At 41.4% G+C, this 21,152-nt stretch overlaps 1 protein-coding gene across 8 annotated transcripts in view; it reads right to left on the bottom strand.

The window, feature by feature from the left end:
• dgkh (diacylglycerol kinase, eta) overlaps positions 1-21,152 on the bottom strand; it is a 640,503-nt gene that overhangs the window by 381,747 nt on the left and 237,604 nt on the right. For all 8 annotated transcript variants that reach the window (XR_010975789.1, XR_010975788.1, XR_010975790.1 and 5 more), the window contains one exon: positions 8,082-8,192. Coding sequence is in view for 5 of the 8 variants with exons in the window: in XM_068040243.1 (XP_067896344.1) it covers positions 8,082-8,192 (111 nt within the window). In the remaining 3 variants the exon portion in view is untranslated. The remainder of the gene's footprint in view (positions 1-8,081; positions 8,193-21,152) is intronic.

The following is a 21,152-nucleotide window of genomic DNA, read 5'->3' as shown; positions in this document are numbered from 1 at the left end:
GAACCGGGACTAACATCCTTGCAGGGAAATTTGCTAGTGCTTTGGGGAGGGATTAAATTAGATTGAGAGGGGGATGGGAACCCAAGAGGGAGCTCAGATTGGAGGGAAGCAAAACTGGGAACAGGAAGTAAAAAAGTAGTAAGCAAAATTAGAAGACAGACAAAGCAAAGACAAACATCAAATAGGATCAGAACGTGGAATAATTTTAAAAAGAGAAAGTTAAGGGCACTCTATCAGAATGCATGCAACATTCGCAACTAGGTAGATTATGTAAAGGCACAAATAGAGGTAAATGGTTATGAGTTAATTGCCATTACAGAGACGTAGTTACAGGGTGACCATGACTGGGAACTGAATATTCAGGGATATTCGTCATTTAAGAAGGATAGGCAAAAAGTAAAAGGAGGTGGGGTAAGGCTCTTAATGAGGGATGAGATCAGTATATTAGTGAGAAAGGATCTTAGATCAAAGAATTAAGATGTAGAATCAGTTAGGGTAGAGATAAGAAACAGCAAGGGGCAGCAAGCATTGGTGGGAGTTCTTGATAGGCCACCAAATAGTGGTGGTAATGTTGGGCACAGTAAAAATCTGGAAATTAGAGGTGCGTGTAATGTGGGTAATACAGTAATAATGGATGTCTTCAATTTACATAGAGACCAGGTAAACCTAATCAGGACTAATGCTGTGTTGGATGAATTCCTGGAGTGTGTGTGAGATGGGTTTCTGGAGCAGTACATTGAAGAACTCATGAGGGATTGGGCTATTTTAGATTAAGTGTTATGTAATGCGAAAGGGCTAATTAATAACCTTGCTATAAAGGAGCCTTTGGGAAATAGTGACCATAATATGTTAGAATTTTACATTAAGTTTGAAAGTGATATAGTCCATTCTGAAACTAGGGTCTTAAATCTGAACAAAGGGAACTATGAAGATATGTTGGGCAAGTTGGCTATGGTGGATTAGAAAAATACACTAACAGATTTGACGGTAGTCAGGCAATGGCTAGTATTTAAACAAGTATAACACGGTCTGCAACAAATATCCATTCCTCTAAGACACAAGAGATTGCATTAGTCAAAAGAAGTGGCTTATAAGGTTGCCAGAAGAAGTAGTAAGCCTGAGGATTGGGAGCAATTTAGAATCCAGCAAAGGATGACCAAGAGACTGATATAGAAAGGGAAAAGAGAATATGAATGCAAGATAGCGAGAAACAAAGGCAGACTGTAAAAGCTTCGTTAGTTATGTGAAAAGGAAAAGATTAGCAAGAACAAATGTGGGTCCATTACAAGCGGAGACAGGAGAATTTATAATGGAGAATAGGGAAATGGTGGAGAAACTAAACAATTCCTTTGTGTCTGTCTTCAAGGAGGAAGATACAGAAAATCTCCCAGAAACACTGGGGAACCAAAGGACTTGTGAAAATGGGGAGCTGAAAAAAATTATTATTAATAAAGAGATAGTACTTGAAAATTAACTGGATTGAAGGTTGATAAATCCCCTGGACCAGATGAGCTACATCCGAGAGTGTTGAAGGATGTGGCAGTAGAGATAGTGGATGTATTGGTGGTTATCTTTCAAAATTCTATAGATTCTGAAAAGATTTCTGCAGACTGGAAAGTAGCAAATGTAACCCCACTATTTAAGAAAGGAGGGAGAGAGAAAACGGGGAACTACAGACTTGTTAGTTTTCCGTCAGTAGTAGGGAAAATGTTTTAGAATCTATTATAAAGGATGTGATAACTAGACACTTCTAAAATAATGATAGGATTGGGCAGAATCAACATGGATTTATGAAAGGGAAATCATGTTTGACAAACCTGTTGGAGGGTGTTACTTATCGCATAGATAAAGGAGAACCAGTGGATATGGTGTATTTGGATTTTGAGAAGGCTTTTGGATTTTCAGAAAGCTTGAATAAGATAGAAGTAGTCAGCTTAGTGTCCTTTATTGTGGTTCCCCGTTTCCACTGTACACAGATCTTGATAAAATTCAATCCAATACCAACAAAATATGTATCCATTTCTTTATTTGAGAAAAATAATCAACAAATCATTAATGTCTGCTTTTGCTGGGAGAATATTCTGCAAATGGTGAGGGGAATGTTTTTCCTAACCTCTAATCTCAAGGCATTCTGAACTCTGTCCTCTAATTCTGAGCGCACAGTATGAGTCAAAGGGTCTGCTCACATCAGCCACACCTCTCAGCATTTTAACAGCTTGATTATTCCCCTTTCATCCTTAAATGTCAGTTTGCATCAATGTGTAGCAGTTTTGGTTCTGAATCCACTCTAGGATGTAAGGATCTAGGATGCCACTTCAGTGTGCTGTCAGAAGTGCATTCTTTTGAATAAGGCGTTACCTCAAGTCCTCAATCAACAGTGGATGTGGACTTAAATTTCCCATGGTGCATTTCAAGGAGACACACAGAATTCCTTAGTATTTTAGGCAATGTTCCTCCCTCAACCAGTCTATCTGACCGTAACCAACCTAGCTGACCAAATTCAACTGCAGGACATCAAACACAGACATGGGGTCAGTTTCCACTGATTCTATCCCCCGTCCAAACTCCAGGCTGAATCAGACTGGAGCAAATTAGGCCTATTTGACCGTCAGCTGAGTTTCTGAACCCAAATGGAGTTTACGACCCCATATCCTCTCTCTTACAAAGACTGCCAAGTTCCAATTCCATAACGTCACCCATCTCCATCCCTGCCTCAACCCATCTGCTGCTAAAACCCTCAGCCAAGCCTTTGTCACCTCAAGACTTGACTATTCCAATGTTCTCCTGGCTGGACATCTATTCCCCACCCTCCATAAACTTCAGCTCATCCAAAACTCTGCTGCCTGTATCTTATCGAGCTTCCCCATCACTTCAGTGCTTGATGACCTATGTTGGCTCCCTGTCCTCTAGCCTCCTAAACTTAAAATTCTCGTCCTTGTGTTTATATCTCTTTATGGACTCTTCCTATCTCTGAAACCTTCTCCACCCCTGCAAGCCCCGCATCCCACTCAAAACCCAATGTTTCTCTGACTTTGGGGTCTGTGCATCCCCCCTCCCTTTGCCCCCGCACTCCCTTGACCCGCCTTGGCAGCCATGCCTCCAGCCAATGAGGCAGCTCGTTCTGGAATTCCCTCAGTTTCTCCACTTCTTTCTGTTCCTTATGGCCCTTCTTAAGTTCCACACTTTTGGTCACCACTCTTAATATTTCTTTTGGGACTGCATTCATTTTTTATCCTTATACCTTTGTAAAGCACCTTGAGGCATTAATCTACATTGAATATCTTAAAGGAAAGTTGTTAATAATTAGTAAACAATTATTCAAGCAGAAATCAGACAATGTTGTGGTATTACAGGCTGGCAGGGCTATAATCCTTTATATGGGATCATTCAGAGGCAGCAGGTGTGTTATGAGGCTTTAACACAAGGACAGTTAAGATTCTGTCTTAAACAATGAGGAAGAAGCTCAAGTTGTTTACAGGACCACCCGAACCCACTGATGCTTCATGCCTCAAACATATTCCAGCATGTGTTACTGTACACAATAAAAATAACTAGAGTTTATTGCTGTAATCCTAAACTGCGTCACTGCAGTTTGTTTAAATTGTGGTTGCTGGAAAACTTCTGAAAAGAGTCCAGGAGAAACAAAATGGAAGCATGTTCATATATGGGTAAAAGAGGCTACAGTGTCACTGATTGGTTGAGGGCGGATGTTATGGTCTTGTAGATACTGCATGGATTTGTGAGTATAGAAAGAACCACCTGAAGGGTAAAGGTCAGAACAGGAGAAAAGAACAAAGAATCAGACAGTTTCAACACATGGTCACCTGTTCTCAGAAGGATTGGGGTAACATCCACCTTTTGCACTTCCTGCCTCATTACTGAGTGTAACTAGTTGTACTGTGTTACGGAAGTGCCTCTGTGTTTTGTTAAATATATTTTTTGAAGCTTCATTTTTGAACGATTGAAGAAATGTTAAACTTTGGAGTTTTCAAAGGGGGTCATGTAAAGGCCACTTGACTTTGAAAAACAGTCCCTGGAAATGTTTTTTGAAAGGGGCACTGAGAGGTCTCGTGAAGAAAACAAATCTTTCCAGGAAACCAATTGACTTCCAGTAACAGCAAGAAGCCTTTCCAGGAAACCACCTGACTTCCAGCTCAATAAACAACAGAGAACTTTGGACACCTGGAGTAGTTGTTTACACAGAAGTGACAGGTCAAGATTGATGGAAGTCAAAAGGTTGACCTCCTGTTGTCGGTTTTGCTTTTGAATTATTTTGAGTTAGGGTTGAACTGTATGAAAAGGAAGAGAACTTCCAAGGAGAGAAGGGAATTCCCAAGGACAGAAGACCACAACCCAGCTCCACTTTCCAGCACCTCTCTCTAAAAGACCCCGAGAAGTCCACTGTCAACTCATCTCGTCTCCTGTCTTTGAAGAAAAGCCTGCAAAATTAATTCTCAACACTGCCTGAAAAGAACTGTTCCAAAGGATCCCAGTGACCTGTCTACATGTACTTGGAGGCCAGACAGTATGTCAGTTTTGGAATACAACATATTTCATCTGCTGTTTCTTCAAGAATGAGCAAGTATTCAGCCCAAGTGTTTTCTTGGTCTGTAATAGAGTTTTAAAAACAATATTGGGGTGTGTGTGTGTGTGTGTGTGGGAGGGGCTAAGGTAAAAAGGGAACTTTTACATTTTGATCTATGTGTTTATGCTTAGCTTCATTACTGGTTAAGACTTGTTTCATAATAAACTGATAATTTTGTTGTTTATTAAAGAAACCTGGTTGGTGTGCTTTACTCCGGGATAAAAATAGAGTCTATGATTGACCGTATCGGTAAGTGGGAAAACAACTTTAATATATGTTGTGACCTGTGGAGAAGTGGAACTAGAATAAACAGTGCACTCCTCTCGCCTCAAGTCCTAATAACTGTTATTGTTGAGGTCATTGTATTGGCTGTCTTATTTTATTTATTTTTTTTATTTAGAGATACAGCACTGAAACAGGCCCTTCGGCCCACAGAGTCTGTGCCGACCATCAACCACCCATTTATACTAATCCTACATTAATCCCACATTAATCCCATATTCCTACCACATCTCCACAATTCCCCTACCACCTACCTATACTAGGGGCAATAGCTAATGGCCAATTTACCTATCAACCTGCAAGTCTTTGGCTGTGGGAGGAAACCGGAGCACCCGGCGAAAACCCACGCAGTCACAGGGAGAACTTGCAAACTCCGCACAGGCAGTACCCAGAATTGAACCCGGGTCGCTGGAGCTGTGAGGCTGCGGTGGTAACCACTGCGCTGCCCAGTCTTGTCAAACTGATCTACACAGCAGAACAAATTTTATTCAATATTGGGGCACTTAGATTTGCACAGCAAACTCTGACAAACAGCACGACTTTACGAGTTACAGTGGAATAGCTCATCTGCACATACTATACATCAGTAATTTAAGAGAAGTGGAGGCTTGCTTGTTTCATGTTAATAAGAGCTTGACAATAGGTTATACATGAAACCTAACCTTCTATTTCTCTGCGGGTGCTGACAGACCTGCCACATATTTCCAACATATTTTGGTTTTGTTTCAGCAATGTTTTGGGAAGAATAAAGGACCATATTTATGACAAACATACCAATTTGATGGGTGAAGGATTTGTTATCAGGGAATGTTTTACAAGGTGTGCTATCAGTGGGAAGCCTCATTCAAGTCATGTGTAATCAGAAGTAGCGAGCACAATGTCCATCATTCCCCATCCCTTAATCATAACACATGTAACACACAGTGGGTAGCACTCTTGCCTCTGAGTCAGAAGGTCATGGATTCAGGTTCCACTCCAGATACTTCAGCACAAATTCTAGGCTGACACTCCAGTGCAGTACTGAAGGAATGCTGCACTGTTAGAGGTGCGCTTTTTCACATGCGATGTTAAACTGAGATCCCATCTGCCCTCTTGGGTGAACATCAAAGATCCCATGGCACTATGTTGAAAAAGATTTCTCCCCAGTGTGTTGGCAAATATTTATCCCTCAACAAACATTGCTAAAATACAGATTATCAGGTCATTATCACATGCTGTTTATGGGATCTTGCTGTGTACAAAGTGTCTGTCACATTTCCTACATTGCAACAGCGATTACACTTCAAAATTACTTCATTGGCTGTAAGGTGCTTTGGGAAGGTTGTGAAATGCACTGTATAAGTGCAAGGTTTTCTTTTTTGTGAAACAGGCCCTTCTGTATTCCCATAAACCGGCCACACTGAAACTCATAAAAATGAAAGTCAGAATTCCTCATTAATACATCATTTAATAGGGTCAGTTTACAGATCAAACGAATGCCTCCTGGTGACCTTTATAGATTAGCTTGTGTTCCTAGAAATCTCTGCCAGTGATATTATTATAATGAATCTGCTCAAGGAAACAAGATTGTTATCCTTTCAGTTGCTCAAACTTCACAGCCAATGTAACAAGTACTGCATGAAAATGAGCTCTATCTCTGATCCATGATGCTGCATTGTACTAGTACCAGTCAGATTCCCCAAGTACCAGACTTGCACAGCCAAAGGTCAACCTGCCGGGATTTACATTTCACTGGACTCCTGATCAATGGCACAAACCATGCTCCCTCCTGAACATCCTCCAAACAATGGTACAAACCATGCCGCCACCTCACCATACCCCTGATCATTGGTATAAAATAAGCCTGTATTTCACCGTATAACCCCCTGATCAATGACACAAACCATGTTCCCACATCACCATACCCCCGATCAATTGTACAAACCATGCACACTCCTCACCATATCTCCGATTCATGGAACAAACCATGCATGCACCTCACTGTACCTCCGATCAATAATACAACCATGCTTACACCTTACTATACCTCCAATCAGTGGTGCAAAATGAGCTTGCACCTAAGTATACTTCCAATCCACCATCCATTGGTGATTCACTTCAGTTTCAGGTATTTTTATAAAGCTCACAAAGCTAAGGTTTCATACCTACTCTCTGACTCACATCTGAATGATGGGGCATTTGGAGCAGAGACTGCTGCATGAATTTAATAAATAATCTCTTCTGTTCACATTTTGTTATGTAACAGTCAGCTCATATGCCCTATTATGAAGCTATAAACCTCCCTCCGTTCTATAAAAGTATTCATTTTAAAAATTCAAAATGAAAATACTTGCATTAGCTTTACAAATCTTTTAAATACATGGTATAAACAGGATAATGAAAGATAGGACAAATATTTAACCCAAACACAGTATCATGACATGGCAGCTTAGTTAGCAAGCTCATTCATGGAAATAGATAATTTAATGTCTTTATTTACTGAAAAAGCTTTCAAGTAGATCAGTAATTTTCTCAATATGCAATAGGTTTTGTGAACAGCAGGTGTCAAATACTAAACAAAGGCTGTAGACCCACGAACAAGCAGAATTGAAAGCTGCAAGTCAGTGTGAGGTACCAAAGATATAGACTGAGTCGTCATGCTGGCCAATGTGAAACCATTTTAACAGGTTCTCATTTGGCCACGCAAGACTAGCACTTGGGGAATCTGGAAGTGCCAGTGGAACATTAAAGCACCAAATATTATCAACTGTTTCACTGAGGTGGCTATTAATTCCAAGGTTCATATATTTTTTAAAAAGCACATGTATCTTTGTGCCTTCCCCCTCAGGTGGGCGCAAAAGATCGCATGACACTATTTCAAAGGAGAGCAAAAGATTTCTCTCCCACGTACTGGACAATATTTATCTTACAAGCAACATCACTGAAACAGGTTATGTGGTCATTTTGCATTGCTTTTTTTGAACATTGCTGTGTACAAATTGGCTGTTGCGGTTCGTACATTACAACAGTGACTTCAATTCAAAAGCATTTCATTGGCTGCAATGTGCATTAGGACGACCTGAGGTGGTGACAGGTGCTATTTAAATGCAAGTCTTTCTTTTGAAGTGGTGTGGACTACTAGTTCTGAGCAGATGGTCAGTTTATTTTCTAAATTTATGAACAAGACAAATCAGCAAGATGGTAAGGGGTTAAATACTTTTGTGTATCTACTTACCTTCGAATCCTTGGCATAGTAAAGAGTCCTTCCCCGTAGCTTGAAGTATCTTCTTTTCCAACGTTGAAATGAGCTGGTTTGCTTCAGTAAAAATCCTTCTTTTATACTTGTCTGCAAACAAATTAAAGCACACCAATGAAGGCAACTGAGAAGATAGAAATTCTCAAAATAAACACTATTTCTCGCATACACATTGACATTTATAAGTGCTGCAGTTGTCCAAGGAGTAAGTGAATATCAACACAAATCAGAAAGTTCACAACACATTACTTTTAGGGTGTTAGTCATGACTCAGTCATAGCGCTCTCCCCTCTGAGAAAGAAGGCTGTGGGTTCAAGTCCCACTTCAGAGATTTGAGCACATAATCTAGGCTGACACTCAAGTGCAGTACTGAGGGAGTGCTGCACTGTCGGAGGTGTCGTCTTCCAGGTGAGACGTTAAATTGAGGACCCCATCTCCCTGCTCAGGTGAATGGAAAAGATCCCATGGCAGTATTCCGAAGAGCAGGAAAGCTCACCTGGTGTCTTGGCCAATATTTATCACTCAAGCAACCTTTCTAAAATAGGTTACCAGTGATCATTACATTGCTGTTTGTGGGAGCTTGCTGTACACAAACTGACTGCCACGTTTGCAACATTACAAGAGTGACTAAACTTCAAAAATGTACTTAATTGGCTGTAAAGCACTTTGGGACAATCTGGAGACAGTATAAGGGTGCCATATAAATGCAAGTCTTTCTTTCTAATAATGCCAACCAGCATTAACAGCCAAGATCTGCAGAGTGGTAAATGCTACCTCAGCCATTAAATATGCTGCATCCATTCACCCGGAAACTAGATAAGTGCATTGTCTCACAGCACTACGAGATGCTGGGAGTGTGAATGGCTCATGGGTTACAAGCATCTCGGGTGAAGACTTTCACCGTGTTGGTGTTATTTTGTTCCTTTTAATGTTGGTGTTTGCTTTTTAATGTGGCTTTTAAGTGATAATTAACTGTAGTTATTGTCTTAGTTTTACTCCAGTTAATTCTACAGTTCAAAGAGGGAAGAATTATCCCTGATGACTATGCACAGTGTATTTCTTTTGATTCTTAAACACTTTCATGCAAGCAAGGATTAAAGAGGGATTCTTCTATCAAGGCCCTTCTTAAAGAATCTAACTTTTTTTTAGATTCATAAACATGCTTTTTGCCATCAGGTTCAGCTCAGTTGGTAGCACTCTTGCCTCCCGAACAAATAGGCTGTGGGTTCAAGCCCTACTCAAAGACCTGAAAACAATATATCTTGTCACTGACAGAGGAAGTGCTGTATCATTTGACAGGACGCCTTTCAGTTGCAACATTAGAACAATCACCATTTGCGTTGTTCAAATAGATATAGAAGATCCATGGTACTGCTTCAAGAGCAGTGAGATTCTCTGGTGTCCTTGCCATTATCTTTCCTTCAATCAACTGCTCCCCAAAAAAAGGGTTAACTGGTAATTCAACAACAACTTGCATTTATATAGCACTTTTAATGAGGCACTTCTTAGGAGTCTTATCAGAGAAAATTTGACACTCAGCCACATAAGGAGATAGAACATGTGATCAAAACCTGGGTCAAAGAGGTAGTTTTTTTTAAAAGGAGAGAGAGGTAAAAAGGTAGAGAGGTTTAGGGAGGGAATTCCAGAGCTTAACAGCCAGGCAACTGAAAGCACAGCCACCGCTGGTAGATCAAAGGAAATCATGGATGAGCATGAGGGCAGAATTGGAGGAGTGCAGGTATCTTGGAGGGTTGTAGGGCTGGAGGACGTTACAGTGTCACAAAGGATGAAAGAAATAAAACTGACAACAGTTCCAAAAATTGCAGTCTGGTAGCTGACATCGAGCGGATTGTTCTGGTTTCCTTTCCATAATACGCATTAGCAACACTTGATTCTGTAACCATGCCTGGGTATCAAGTGACTGGAAAAGAAAAGCTGGCCTTAATCAGTCTCTGGCAATCTCAGCTTTCCCCCTCCCCACAGATAATACATACAGTAGACAGGGAGAAATATTCATCCCAAGACGTGATAATTTTCACAGTCAATTAAGCTTTCAAGAATCATATTATACTGAGTGAGTATGAAAAATTGCTTCCAATTGTCATTCGTTAAATTAGAAGCTCCCATATGTCTATGTGCGTGTAGCAAAAGGGAATGGCAATCAGTACTGGGTAAATAATTTCCGACATTTTATGGTAAGGATTTGATAGCCGAAAGTTCAGCCTTTAACAATCTTCTGACGAAAGGGTCATAGACACAAAACATTAACCCTAACTTTCTCTCTCCACAGATGCCGACTGGTCTGCTGAGTGTTTCTGGCATTTTCCCTTTCTACTGAAAACCTTCTTACTGGGTTACTGAAAAGGAAGTGAGCTATTTTTGTCCCCGTCGATTCTTTAGTATCTCCCAGTGAGCTACAGGCACATTCAACAGAGCAGCCTTCACACAATCGATTCTACCCAAACCAGCTTGTCACCTGCAAGGTGATTTCCACATCTGAACCGTGGCTCATCACCATGCCTCGTTCAGCCTCCTGCCACTTGAAACCCTTTTGTCACTTTGAGCCTTGATTACTCCTTGCAAACCTTCCATCCTCCACCACTGATCAAAGGCAGCTAAATGGCGTTGAGGTATAGGTCAGCCACAATTCCAGCATCAGTATTTTATTTCTTGTTTTACAATGTAGAGAGTTTTCTTCTTTTGTGCCAGCCATGGCTCAGTTGGTAGCACGTTCACCTGCATTGTCAGAGGTGCCATCTTTCGGATGACACATTAAACCGAGGACCCAGGTGCCCTCGCAGGTGGCTGTAAAAGATCCCATGGCGCTATTTCAAAGGAGAGCAGGGGAGTTATCTCCAATGCTCTAGCCAATATTTATCCCTCAAACAACATCACAATAACAGATTATCTGGCCATTAATACAGTGACTACAGTTCAAAAGTACTTTATTGGCGGTAAAGTGCTTTGAGCCACCTGCTATATAAAGGTAAGTCTTACATAGTGAAAAGAAAGAAAATGAAACAGAAATTTCATAATGCCATTCTTTTGTTTGTGATACACACACAAAGACACACAGAGTAAACAGTACAGCAACTTGTGCATGCCACTGGCAAGCATACTGGGAAACCTGATGTTGACCGCTACCAGTAGGGCATTTACTGACATATTTAGTTTAGTTTTAGTTCAGAGATACAGCACTGAAACAGGCCCTTCGGCCCACCGAGTCTGTGCCGACCATCAACCACCCATTTATACTAATGCTACACTAATCCCATATTCCTACCACATCCCCACCTGTCCCTATATTTCCCTACCACCTACCTACACTAGGGGCAATTGCTAATGGCCAATTTACCTATCAACCTGCAAGTCTTTGGCCGCTATATGAAGGAACTTGCACTGTAACCTCACTTGAATATCCACGAGTGAGCTAGTTTTGAGGGTCAGTAGCCGAAGGGGCAGCAAACATTGGCAGGAGCTGTTCATAGGTCACCAAACAGTAGTGGTATTGTGGGGCATAGTATTAATCAGGAGATTAGAGAAGCATGTAGCATGGGTAATACAGTAATCATGGTGACTTCAATCTGCATGTAGACTGGGTAAACCTAATGTGTACTAATGCTGTGGAGGGAGAGTTTCTGGAGTGTGTTAGGGATGGTTTTCTAAAGCAGTATGTTGAGGAAACGACTAGAAAACAGGCTATTTTAGATCTAGTATTATGTAATGAGAAAGGGCTAATTAATAATCTTGCTTTAAAAGAACCTTTAAGGATGAGTGACCATAATATGATAGAATTTTACATTATGTTTGAAAGTGAAATAGTTCAATCTGAGCCAGGGTGTTAAATTTGAACAAAGGAAACTATGAAGGTATGAGGGGCAAATTGGCTGAGGTGGATTGGAAAAGCACATTAAAAGGTATGACAGTACATAGGCAATGGATAGTCTTTAAAGAAACATTACATAGTTTACAGCAATGATACATTCCTTCAAGGCACAAAAGCCCCAAAAGAAACTGTGGTTAATAGAGGAAGTTAAGGATTATATAAGATTAAAAGAAAAGGCCTATAAAGTTGCCAGAAATAATAGTAAACCTGAGGATTGAGAGGATTTTAGAATACAGAAAAGGAGAACCAAGAAACTGACAAAGAATGGGAGAATAGCATATGACTGTAAACTAGCAAAAAACATAAAAACCGACTCTAAAAGCTTCTATACGCACATAAAAAGGAAACGTTTGGCTAAGACAAATATGGGTCCATTACAGGCAGAGTCAGGAGAATTTATAATGGGGAGTAGAGGAATGGCAGAGAAGCTAAATGATTACTTTGTGTCTGTCTTCACTGAGGAAGATACAAGAAATCTCCCAGAATTAGAGAGTCAAGGGTCTTGGGAGAATGAGGAATTGAAGGAAATTAGTATTTGTAAGAAGGTTGTACTGGAGAAACGAATGGGGCTGAAGGTTGATAAGTCCCCGGGATCTGATATTCTACATCCCAGAGTGTTGAAAGAGGTAGCTATGGAGATAGTGGATACATTGGTGATCATCTTCCAAAATTCTATAGATAGTGGAACAGTTCCTGCAGATTGGAAGGGAGCAAATGTCACCCCACTATTTAAGAAGGGAGGGAGAGAGAAAACAGGGAACTGCAGACCTGTTAGCGTTACATCAACAGTAGGGAAAATGCTAGAAGCTAATCTAAAGGATGTGATAAATGGATATTTGGATAATAATGATCTGATTGGACATAGTCAACATGGATTTATGAATGCGAAATCATGTTTGACGAACCTGTTGGAGTTTTTTTGAGGATGTCACCAACAGAATTGATAAAGGGGAGTAAGTGGATGTAGTATACTTGGATTTTCAGAAGGCTTTTGATAAAGTCCCCCACAGGAGGTTGATTAGCAAAATTAAAACACACAGGATAGGAGGTAATATACTTGCATAGATTTAAGATTGGTTAACAAGCAGAAAACAGACAGCAAGAATAAACGGGGCATTCTCGCGTTGGTAGGCTGTGACTAGTTGGGTACCGCAAGAATCAGTACATAGGCCCCTGCTGTTCACAATATCTATCAATGATTTGGACATAGGGACCAAATGTAGTATTTCCAAGTTCGCGGATGACACAAAACTTGGTGGGAATGTACATTGTGAGGAAGACGCAAAGCGGCTTCAAGGGGTTTTGGACAGACTTAGTGAGTGGGCAAGAATGTGGCAGATGGAATATAATGTGGAAAAATGTGAGGTTATCCACTTTGGTCGGGGAACAGATGTGCAGAGTATTAAATGGTAAGAGATTAGAAAAAGTGTAGATGTACAAAGGAACCTGGGTGTCCTTGTCAATAAGTCACTGAAAGCTAACGTGCAGGTGCAGCATGCAATTAGGAAGGTTAATGGTATGTTAGCCTTTATCGCAAGAGGATTTGAGTACAGGATTAGTGAAGTCTTGCTTCAATTGGTTAGACCGCACCTGGAATTGTGTGTGCAGTTTTGGTCCCCTTACCTTAGGAAGGATATTATTGCCATAAAAGGAGTGCAACGAAGGTTCACCAGACTTGTTCCTGGGATGGAGAGAGATTGGGGAAACTGGACCTGTATTCTCTTGAGTTTCGAAGAATAAGAGGTGATCTCATTGAAATCTACAAAATACTTAAAGGGATAGACAGGGTAGATGAAGGTAAGATGTTTCCCCTGGTTGGGGAGTCTAGAACCAGGGGACACAATTTCAAAATAAAGGGAGGGAAGACACTTAGGACCGCGATGAGGAGAAATTTCTTTACTCAGAGGGTTGGAATTCTCTACCCTAGACAGCTGTGGAAGCTCAGTCATCGAGTATGCTTGAAGCAGAGATTGACAAATTTCTAAATACCAATGACAATATGGAGATATTGTGGGGAAAAAACATTGAAGTGGATGATCAGCCATGATCGTATTGAATGGTGGAGCAGGCTCGCTGGGCTGAATGGCCTACTCCTACTCCTATGTTTTTACGTTCCTAAATCAGCTGCCTTATAAATAGGAGGCCCCAATGCTTCTGAGAACTAAGAGTTATGCTTGTGTACATAAAGGACATGGGGACAGAACAAAGAACTGCAATTACAGTAGATAGCTCCAATCAAAGGGTTGCCAACTTTGGATGGACGTATTTTTGAATGTGCCACTATATGACTTCCTGCCTCCAACCACCCCGCCCTCATACTTCCATCATTGGCCACCTGGCATGTCCATCCCCGTCGTGCCCCATCTTCTCACACCAATTGGAAAGTAAGCAGATTTTTCACTACCTGTTTGAATAATTCTTGACCATCAGTCAAACTGCCTTTTTCCAACATGCATATTGTTATAATTAGTAAACAAAACCATTCCAATTATTTTTTTTTTCCCAAGTTTTTTGAATGGCCCAATAATTTTTCCCCTGGGTCGCTTGCAGTAGTGTCCTGGAGATTAATCCTCAGCTCCTGGAAACTTCACACAATTCTGAGGTGATGGCAACCCTGCAAAGAGCTAGTACCAGCCTTGATCCAGTGACCTAACTGGCTTCCTTCAGTGCTGTAGTTTGTAGGATTTTCATGCCGGAGTGTTATAATTAGAATTGTGTAGACGCTGCGCATAACTTCCTATCCGTCATTTGCAAGCTTGCTTTTCCTTGAGATTTTCTTTTACAGGATCCATCTGCTACAGTCCAGCCTTTTCCTCAATACCTTTGTCTTGTGTTGATACCTGAAAGCCATTTTCACAACAGACCAAATCTTCAATGAATTGAAACTTATGCCCTTTTACATGCTCTGTGCAAGTTAGAGTGCACAAGATTAACAGTTAATCCCTAACTGCAGTATACTGTTCACTACAGATCATGTAGAATGCCCATTAAGTTAGCCTGTCTTTTCTGATAGTCTAACTGTGTGGTATTTTCTGCTTGAGGGGAACAGTCTAAAACACAAAGGTCAGATTTATTTAAAGCTTAAATATATAGATGCGCAAAATACTAAGAGCATTATAAACTTATACAAGAACTGCTTCAAAACACAAAAAAGGGAAAGGGAATCCAAAAGACTTTCAGGGCTTTTCAGTGGTTACTGAATAACAGTGTTGGATGATATTACATGATAGTTGACCTTCAATGAGCCCTTCTCAGCCTCTTGGCACAGCCAAGCCAGAACACAAGGCTGGGCAGGATTTTTCCTCCGGAAGTGGGAAACAGAGATCAGGACTGTTTCCGAGTTCAAATGCGCCCCTGCGTGGGGGGCAACAGTCATTCATTGGGATGGGGATGCCCCCTTAATTGGCCTGGAAACGGGCTTGCCGTCCAATTAAAGAGGGCGGGCAGTCTCTCAAAGCAAGAAGGCTAATTGGAGGCCTTCCAGCTTGAAAAGAGCAGCAGGCCGCGATGGAAGGTGAGAGAGAGGGCGCTTCAAGTTGGACGCACCCTCTCTCCAACCTTTTTAATTATAAATTAAAAATGGCTTTTTCAGCCAAGCCACCTGTGTGTATGGGTGTGGCTGCTTCTGCACCCAGGCAGGCAAGGAGAGTCTGCCAGCGGGAGGTCGCCTCCAGGCACCTAAACTGTCCCGCCACCTCTGCTGGGTCTGTCCTGCCGGTGGGACAGGACATACCCAGGCATAGTGATTGCAGTGTCTGGGGCATTGTCGTTAAGGTATGATTCCGTGAGTATGACTATGTCAGGCTGTTGCTTGATTAGTCTGTGGGACAGCTCTCCCAACTTTGGCACAAGCCCCCAGATGTTAGTAAGGAGGACTTTGTAGGGTTTGCCGTTGTCGTTTCCGGTGCCTAGGTCGATGCCGGGTGGTCCGTCTGGTTTCATTCCTTTTTATTGACTTCGTAGCGGTTAGGTACAACTGAGTAGCTTGCTGGGCCATTTCACAGGGCATGTAAGAGTTAACCACATTGCTGTGGGCCTGGAGTCACATGTAGGCCAGACCAGGTAAGGACAGCAGATTTCCTTCCCTAAAGGACATTAGTGAACCGGATGGGTTTTTACAACAATCGACAATGGTTTCATGGCCATCATTAGACTAGCTTTTAATTCCAGATTTATTAATTAAATTCAAATTCCACCTTCTGCTGTGGTGGGATTCGAACCCATGTCTCCAGATCAATATCCTGGGTCTCTGGGTTACTAGTCCAGTGATAATAACACTACGCCACCGCCTCCCCGTATGGGTTAAATTATGAGGACAGACTGCATAGACTAGGCTTATATTCCCCCGAGTATAGAAGAGGGTAATCTAATTGAGGTGTTTAAGATGATTGAAGGATTTGATAGGGTAGACAGGGAGAAACTATTTCCTCTGGTGGAGAAGTCCATAACAAGGGACCATCACTTTAAAATTAGAGCTTGGCTATTCAAGAGTGATGTCAGGAAGCACAAAGAAAGAGTAATTGAAATCTATAAAACTCTCCCCCACTGAAAGCTATTGAGGCTGAGGGTCAATTGAAAATTGAAGCATATTAAAGGTTTCAAAACTAAGACATGTAAATGGAGTTAAGATATGTAATAAACGTGATCTAACTGAATGGTGCAACAGGCCCAACCGACTGAATGGCCTACATCTGTTCTTATGATCCTTCCTAACTTTAGATGATGCATGAACTGGATGCCTGCTTGAATAATAGTCTGTTTGGTTGAAATGGAATCAGCATTCAGAGAGAGTGGTGCCATCTATTTTTCTGTCTGTCAATCCAGATAACATTTCAAATAAGTAGGTCCAGCCGTGAAAGTAATTTTGAAGGAATTGTTTTCTGAACAGTGTTATCAACCAGCATGCCCACATCACAGTCCCTGCTGTCTTCACAATCAATCTAAGTTGACACCTTCATGCAGAGGCAGGAGGGAGAATGAAGGGTGGGGAGAAAGAACACTGGAGAAAACTTGACAAAATAAAGAAAGAAAAGAAAGACTTGCATTTACATTGTGCCTCTCAGAGGCCCAGGGCATCCCAAATTGCTTTACAGCCAATGAAGTACCTGTTGAAGCCAAGTCCCACAACAGCAATGTGATAATGACCAGATAATTTGTTTTAGTGATGTTGGTTAAGGGATAAATATTGGGCAGGAAGCTGGGGAGCACTTCCCCGCACTTCTTTGAAATAGTGCCATGGGATCTTTTATGTCCACTTGAGGGGGCAGACAGGGCCTTGGTTTAATGTCTCATCCTAAAGACGGCACCTCCGACAGTACAGCACTCCCTCAGTACTGCACTGGAGTGTCAGTCTGGATTTTGTGCTCAAGTCTTTGGGTTGGTCTTGAAAGCACAACCTTCTGACTCAGAGGCTAGATTGCTGCCACTGAGCCATGGCTGGCACCAGAAAGAAAAACATTAAAGCCATCAGAAACAGCAGGCCAAAAGGTAAAGTTCCAGGACTAAGGAAACAGAAGAGCAGAGGAGAAGAAATTGTAGAAAGGGGGAAGAGAGAAGAGACACAGTAAGTAGGTACTGGCTGTAATGTTTTCGAGCAAATAAAATCTTGGGGTACAAATTCTGCTTCCAGTTACTATCACCCATGAGTACATATGTCACAGCCACCAGATAACATAGCCACCTGCCACAGGCCACCACCTCTTGCTTTAAATACGTACTACAACAACTTGCATTTACATAGTGTTTCAGTAAAGCATCCCAAAGCACTTCACAGGAGGGTTATCAAACAAAATCTGATACCAAGCCACATAAGGAGATATGAAGACAGGTAACCAAAAGCTTGTCAAAGGATAGGTTTTAAAAAGCATCTTAAAGAAGGAGAGAGAGTTAGAGAGGTGGAGGGGTTTAGGGAGGGTATTCCTGGTCGTAGGGCCCAGGCAGCTGAAAGCACAGCCGCCAATGGTGGAGTGATGAAAATCTCCAAGAGGCCAGAATTGGAAGAGTACAAGTATCTCAAAGGTTTGTGGGGCTGCAGGAGATAGCAGAGATAGAGAGGCGCGAGGTCATGGAAGGATCCGAGAACAGGATGAGAATTTTAAAATCAAATCATTGCTTGCCTGGCTCCAAGCGCAGGGGTGATGGGTGAATGGCACTGGATGTGAGTTAGGATACAGGCAGCTGAGGTTTGGATGAGCTCATGTATATATAGAATTTACTGCGCAGAAATCAGGCCATTCGGCCCAACAGGTCGATGCCAGTTTTTATGCTCCACACATATCTGCTCCCACCTACTTCATCTCACCCTTCTACATTTATCCTTCTACTCCTTTCTCCTTGCTTCCCCTTATTAATTGGGCAAACTAACACCAGAGCATATAAACCATTAATTATTGTCTAGGGCCATACATATGAATTAAAAAAGTGAACTACACATATCAATTGGAACTGTTGACAAACCTCATTATGATCAATAGCGCTTCCTAGTGGCTAACATAAATTAGGTTCTGCAGCACTCAACATGAAGAATATGGGAAAAAGATCAGGAAAGGGGATCAGTGCAGTTCTCTCCAACAGAATAGCTAGCACTAACACAGACATCCTTCTGTACTATCATTTCGATAATGTGAAAGGCAGTAATGTGTAGTTAGATTAAAGAAATAAATTGCATTTATGTAGCATCTCATCATCCTCAGATATCCTAAAGCACTTCACATCCAACAAATTATTTTGGAAGTGTAGTTACTGTTGCATAACATAGCAACCATTCTGTACACAGCAGGGTCCCATAAACATCAAATATCTTGACTGATGAAAGCACACTGGTTCATGTTTTTGGAGTTGGAGAGGAACACTGGCCTCAGCTACTGGGAGAAATCCTTATTCTTTAAATGGTGAAACAAGATTATTTACATCTAGTTGAACAGGCAGACTAGGCTTACTACTTCATTTAAAAGACAGCATCTCTAACAATGCAGCATTCCCTCAAGAGTATACTGAAGTGTCATCTTAGATTATAAGTTCAAATTCTACAGGTCAGACTCAGAGTTGAGTGTGCTACCACTAAGCCAAGCTGACAATTATTAAAAATAAACTCAAATGTACTGCAAGAATGACTCTGTACTTAGCAATTCTCTCCTCCTGTCTCCTGAAGATGCAGATTGAACCAAGTGCTATTTTCAGCACACTGTTTGCTACCCTTGTATAAAATCCTTAGGTGTGCCATTTCAACCAAGTTGTTTTTATTTACATCCTATTCAACAACAAGTTCCATTCACAGAGCAGCCCTGTTCTTGTCAATCAAGACTGGGTCCCTGTTCCCTAGTGCTTCAATTTCAAAATCCTCACCAAAAGTCTTTCCATAGCCTTGCTCCACTCTACCTTTGAAATCTCCTCCCTCCTAGCACCTACCTACTACTGCGTCAGACATTTTGCCTCTGAATTTTGAAATTCTCTCACTAAAGCTCTTCACCTTGATATCTTTGCAATTATAAGGGCCTCCTCAAAACCTACCTCTTCCACTGATCCTCTGGTCACTCCATCCTCCAAGCTTCTGTCCAGAATCCAATGTTCCCCTTCCCGCCTAAAGCACCTTCAAACAGGTCACTACATTAAAGGCATCAAACAAGTGCAATTATTCGGGTCATATCGTGCAGTCTTAGTGTAAGCGCCAGTGATTTTCTGACTGAATGCTTTATCAGTTTGCACAATCCATAGCAAATGTTTCAAAGAAGGCATATGAAACAAATTCTTATATGGAACCTTGGTTTGACCACACTGAGAGTAGAACGCCCAGTTCTAGTTTCCAAATTCCAAAAAGGATACAGAAACACTGGAGAAAAATGCAAAACATTATTGCCAAGAACATACCAGAGCTCAGAGGATACAACTATAGGAAAGACTGAACAGGCTGGGGCATTTTTCTCTATGAAAAAGGGTGAGGGGTGACCTGATAGAGGTCTTTAAAATTATGAAGAGATTTGATAGGGTAGATATGGAGAAGATAATTACACTTGTGGGGAGACCAAAACTAGCGGACAAAAATATAAGATAGTCACTAATAATTTCTATCAGGAATTCAGGAGAAACTTCTTTATTCAGAGAGTGCTGAAAATGTTGAACTAGCTACCATATGGAGTGGCTGGAAGAATTGCACATATGCATTTTAGGGAAAGCTGAATAAGTATATGAGGGAGAAAGGGATAGAAGGTTATATTGATAGGGGGAGATGAAGTATAGTGGAAGGAGGCTTGTGTGGAGCATAAACACTAGCTTGGAGCAGTTAGGCCGAATGGCCTGCTTCGGCGCTGTACATTCTATATAATTCAATGAGCCTGGTCCTCCCGGCACTTAGCCTCATTAGATGGGACTGCAGGTTTAACAGTCAACAGTTTTGTGTTGCAGCCCTATCTCTGACACGTCTCGAGTTAGGCTCTGTGCTGGGAGTGCTAGATCACTGAATAACGTAATCAAGGAAAAAAAGAAATCAAAAGGCCTGTATTTCTAACCTTTTACTTGGTTACCCACTGTGTATTTATGCACTGCTTTCAGTTTACTTTCTAAGCTTTTGTATAAACTGCTGAATTCATCCAGTCCACACACACACTGCTGCCACTGAGCAGCCAACAGATGTAGTGGTTTCAGGTCGCTGACCTACTATTTTTAGCTGTGGGCCAACAGAAAGTCATCCTTATAAGTCTGTGCCATCAGTCAATGCACAAGAGAAGACACAGACCAGGGAATTAGTGAAGTCTAGTCCAATTTTTTTTTAAACAATGACAGCAGAGAGCTAAACAACTATTGACCATGTGAAACAGAATGAGGAAAAGGAGACAAAGAAATAAAAAAAGTCAAGGATCTAATTGGTGAGTGGGGGGGGGGGGGGAGTGGAGGGAGGGCAGAGAAGGAAATAAAAATGGAAAATCAAAAGAGGCATAATCCAAACGGACAAACTAAAAACAAACAATGTTCTCTTATTTTAAGCTCCAACAGTTGCTTATGAACTTAGGATGGACAGTTTTCTGAGGAAAACACACAATCAAGAATAATTAGTTGCGACCCCAGATCATATTTCCATTTTTAAATTCACTATTTGAAGCATATAATCCCTAATCATCTAGTTGTGAATTGTGAATCAAGCCCTTTTCAGGTCAAGGTTATTACTGACA

The sequence above is a fragment of the Heterodontus francisci genome, chromosome 10 (genome assembly GCF_036365525.1).
Source record: "Heterodontus francisci isolate sHetFra1 chromosome 10, sHetFra1.hap1, whole genome shotgun sequence".
In the NCBI taxonomy this organism is placed as follows: Eukaryota; Metazoa; Chordata; class Chondrichthyes; order Heterodontiformes; family Heterodontidae; genus Heterodontus; species Heterodontus francisci.
Note: the sequence above shows the minus strand (reverse complement) of the source record. Positions and strands in the feature narration are given on the sequence as shown.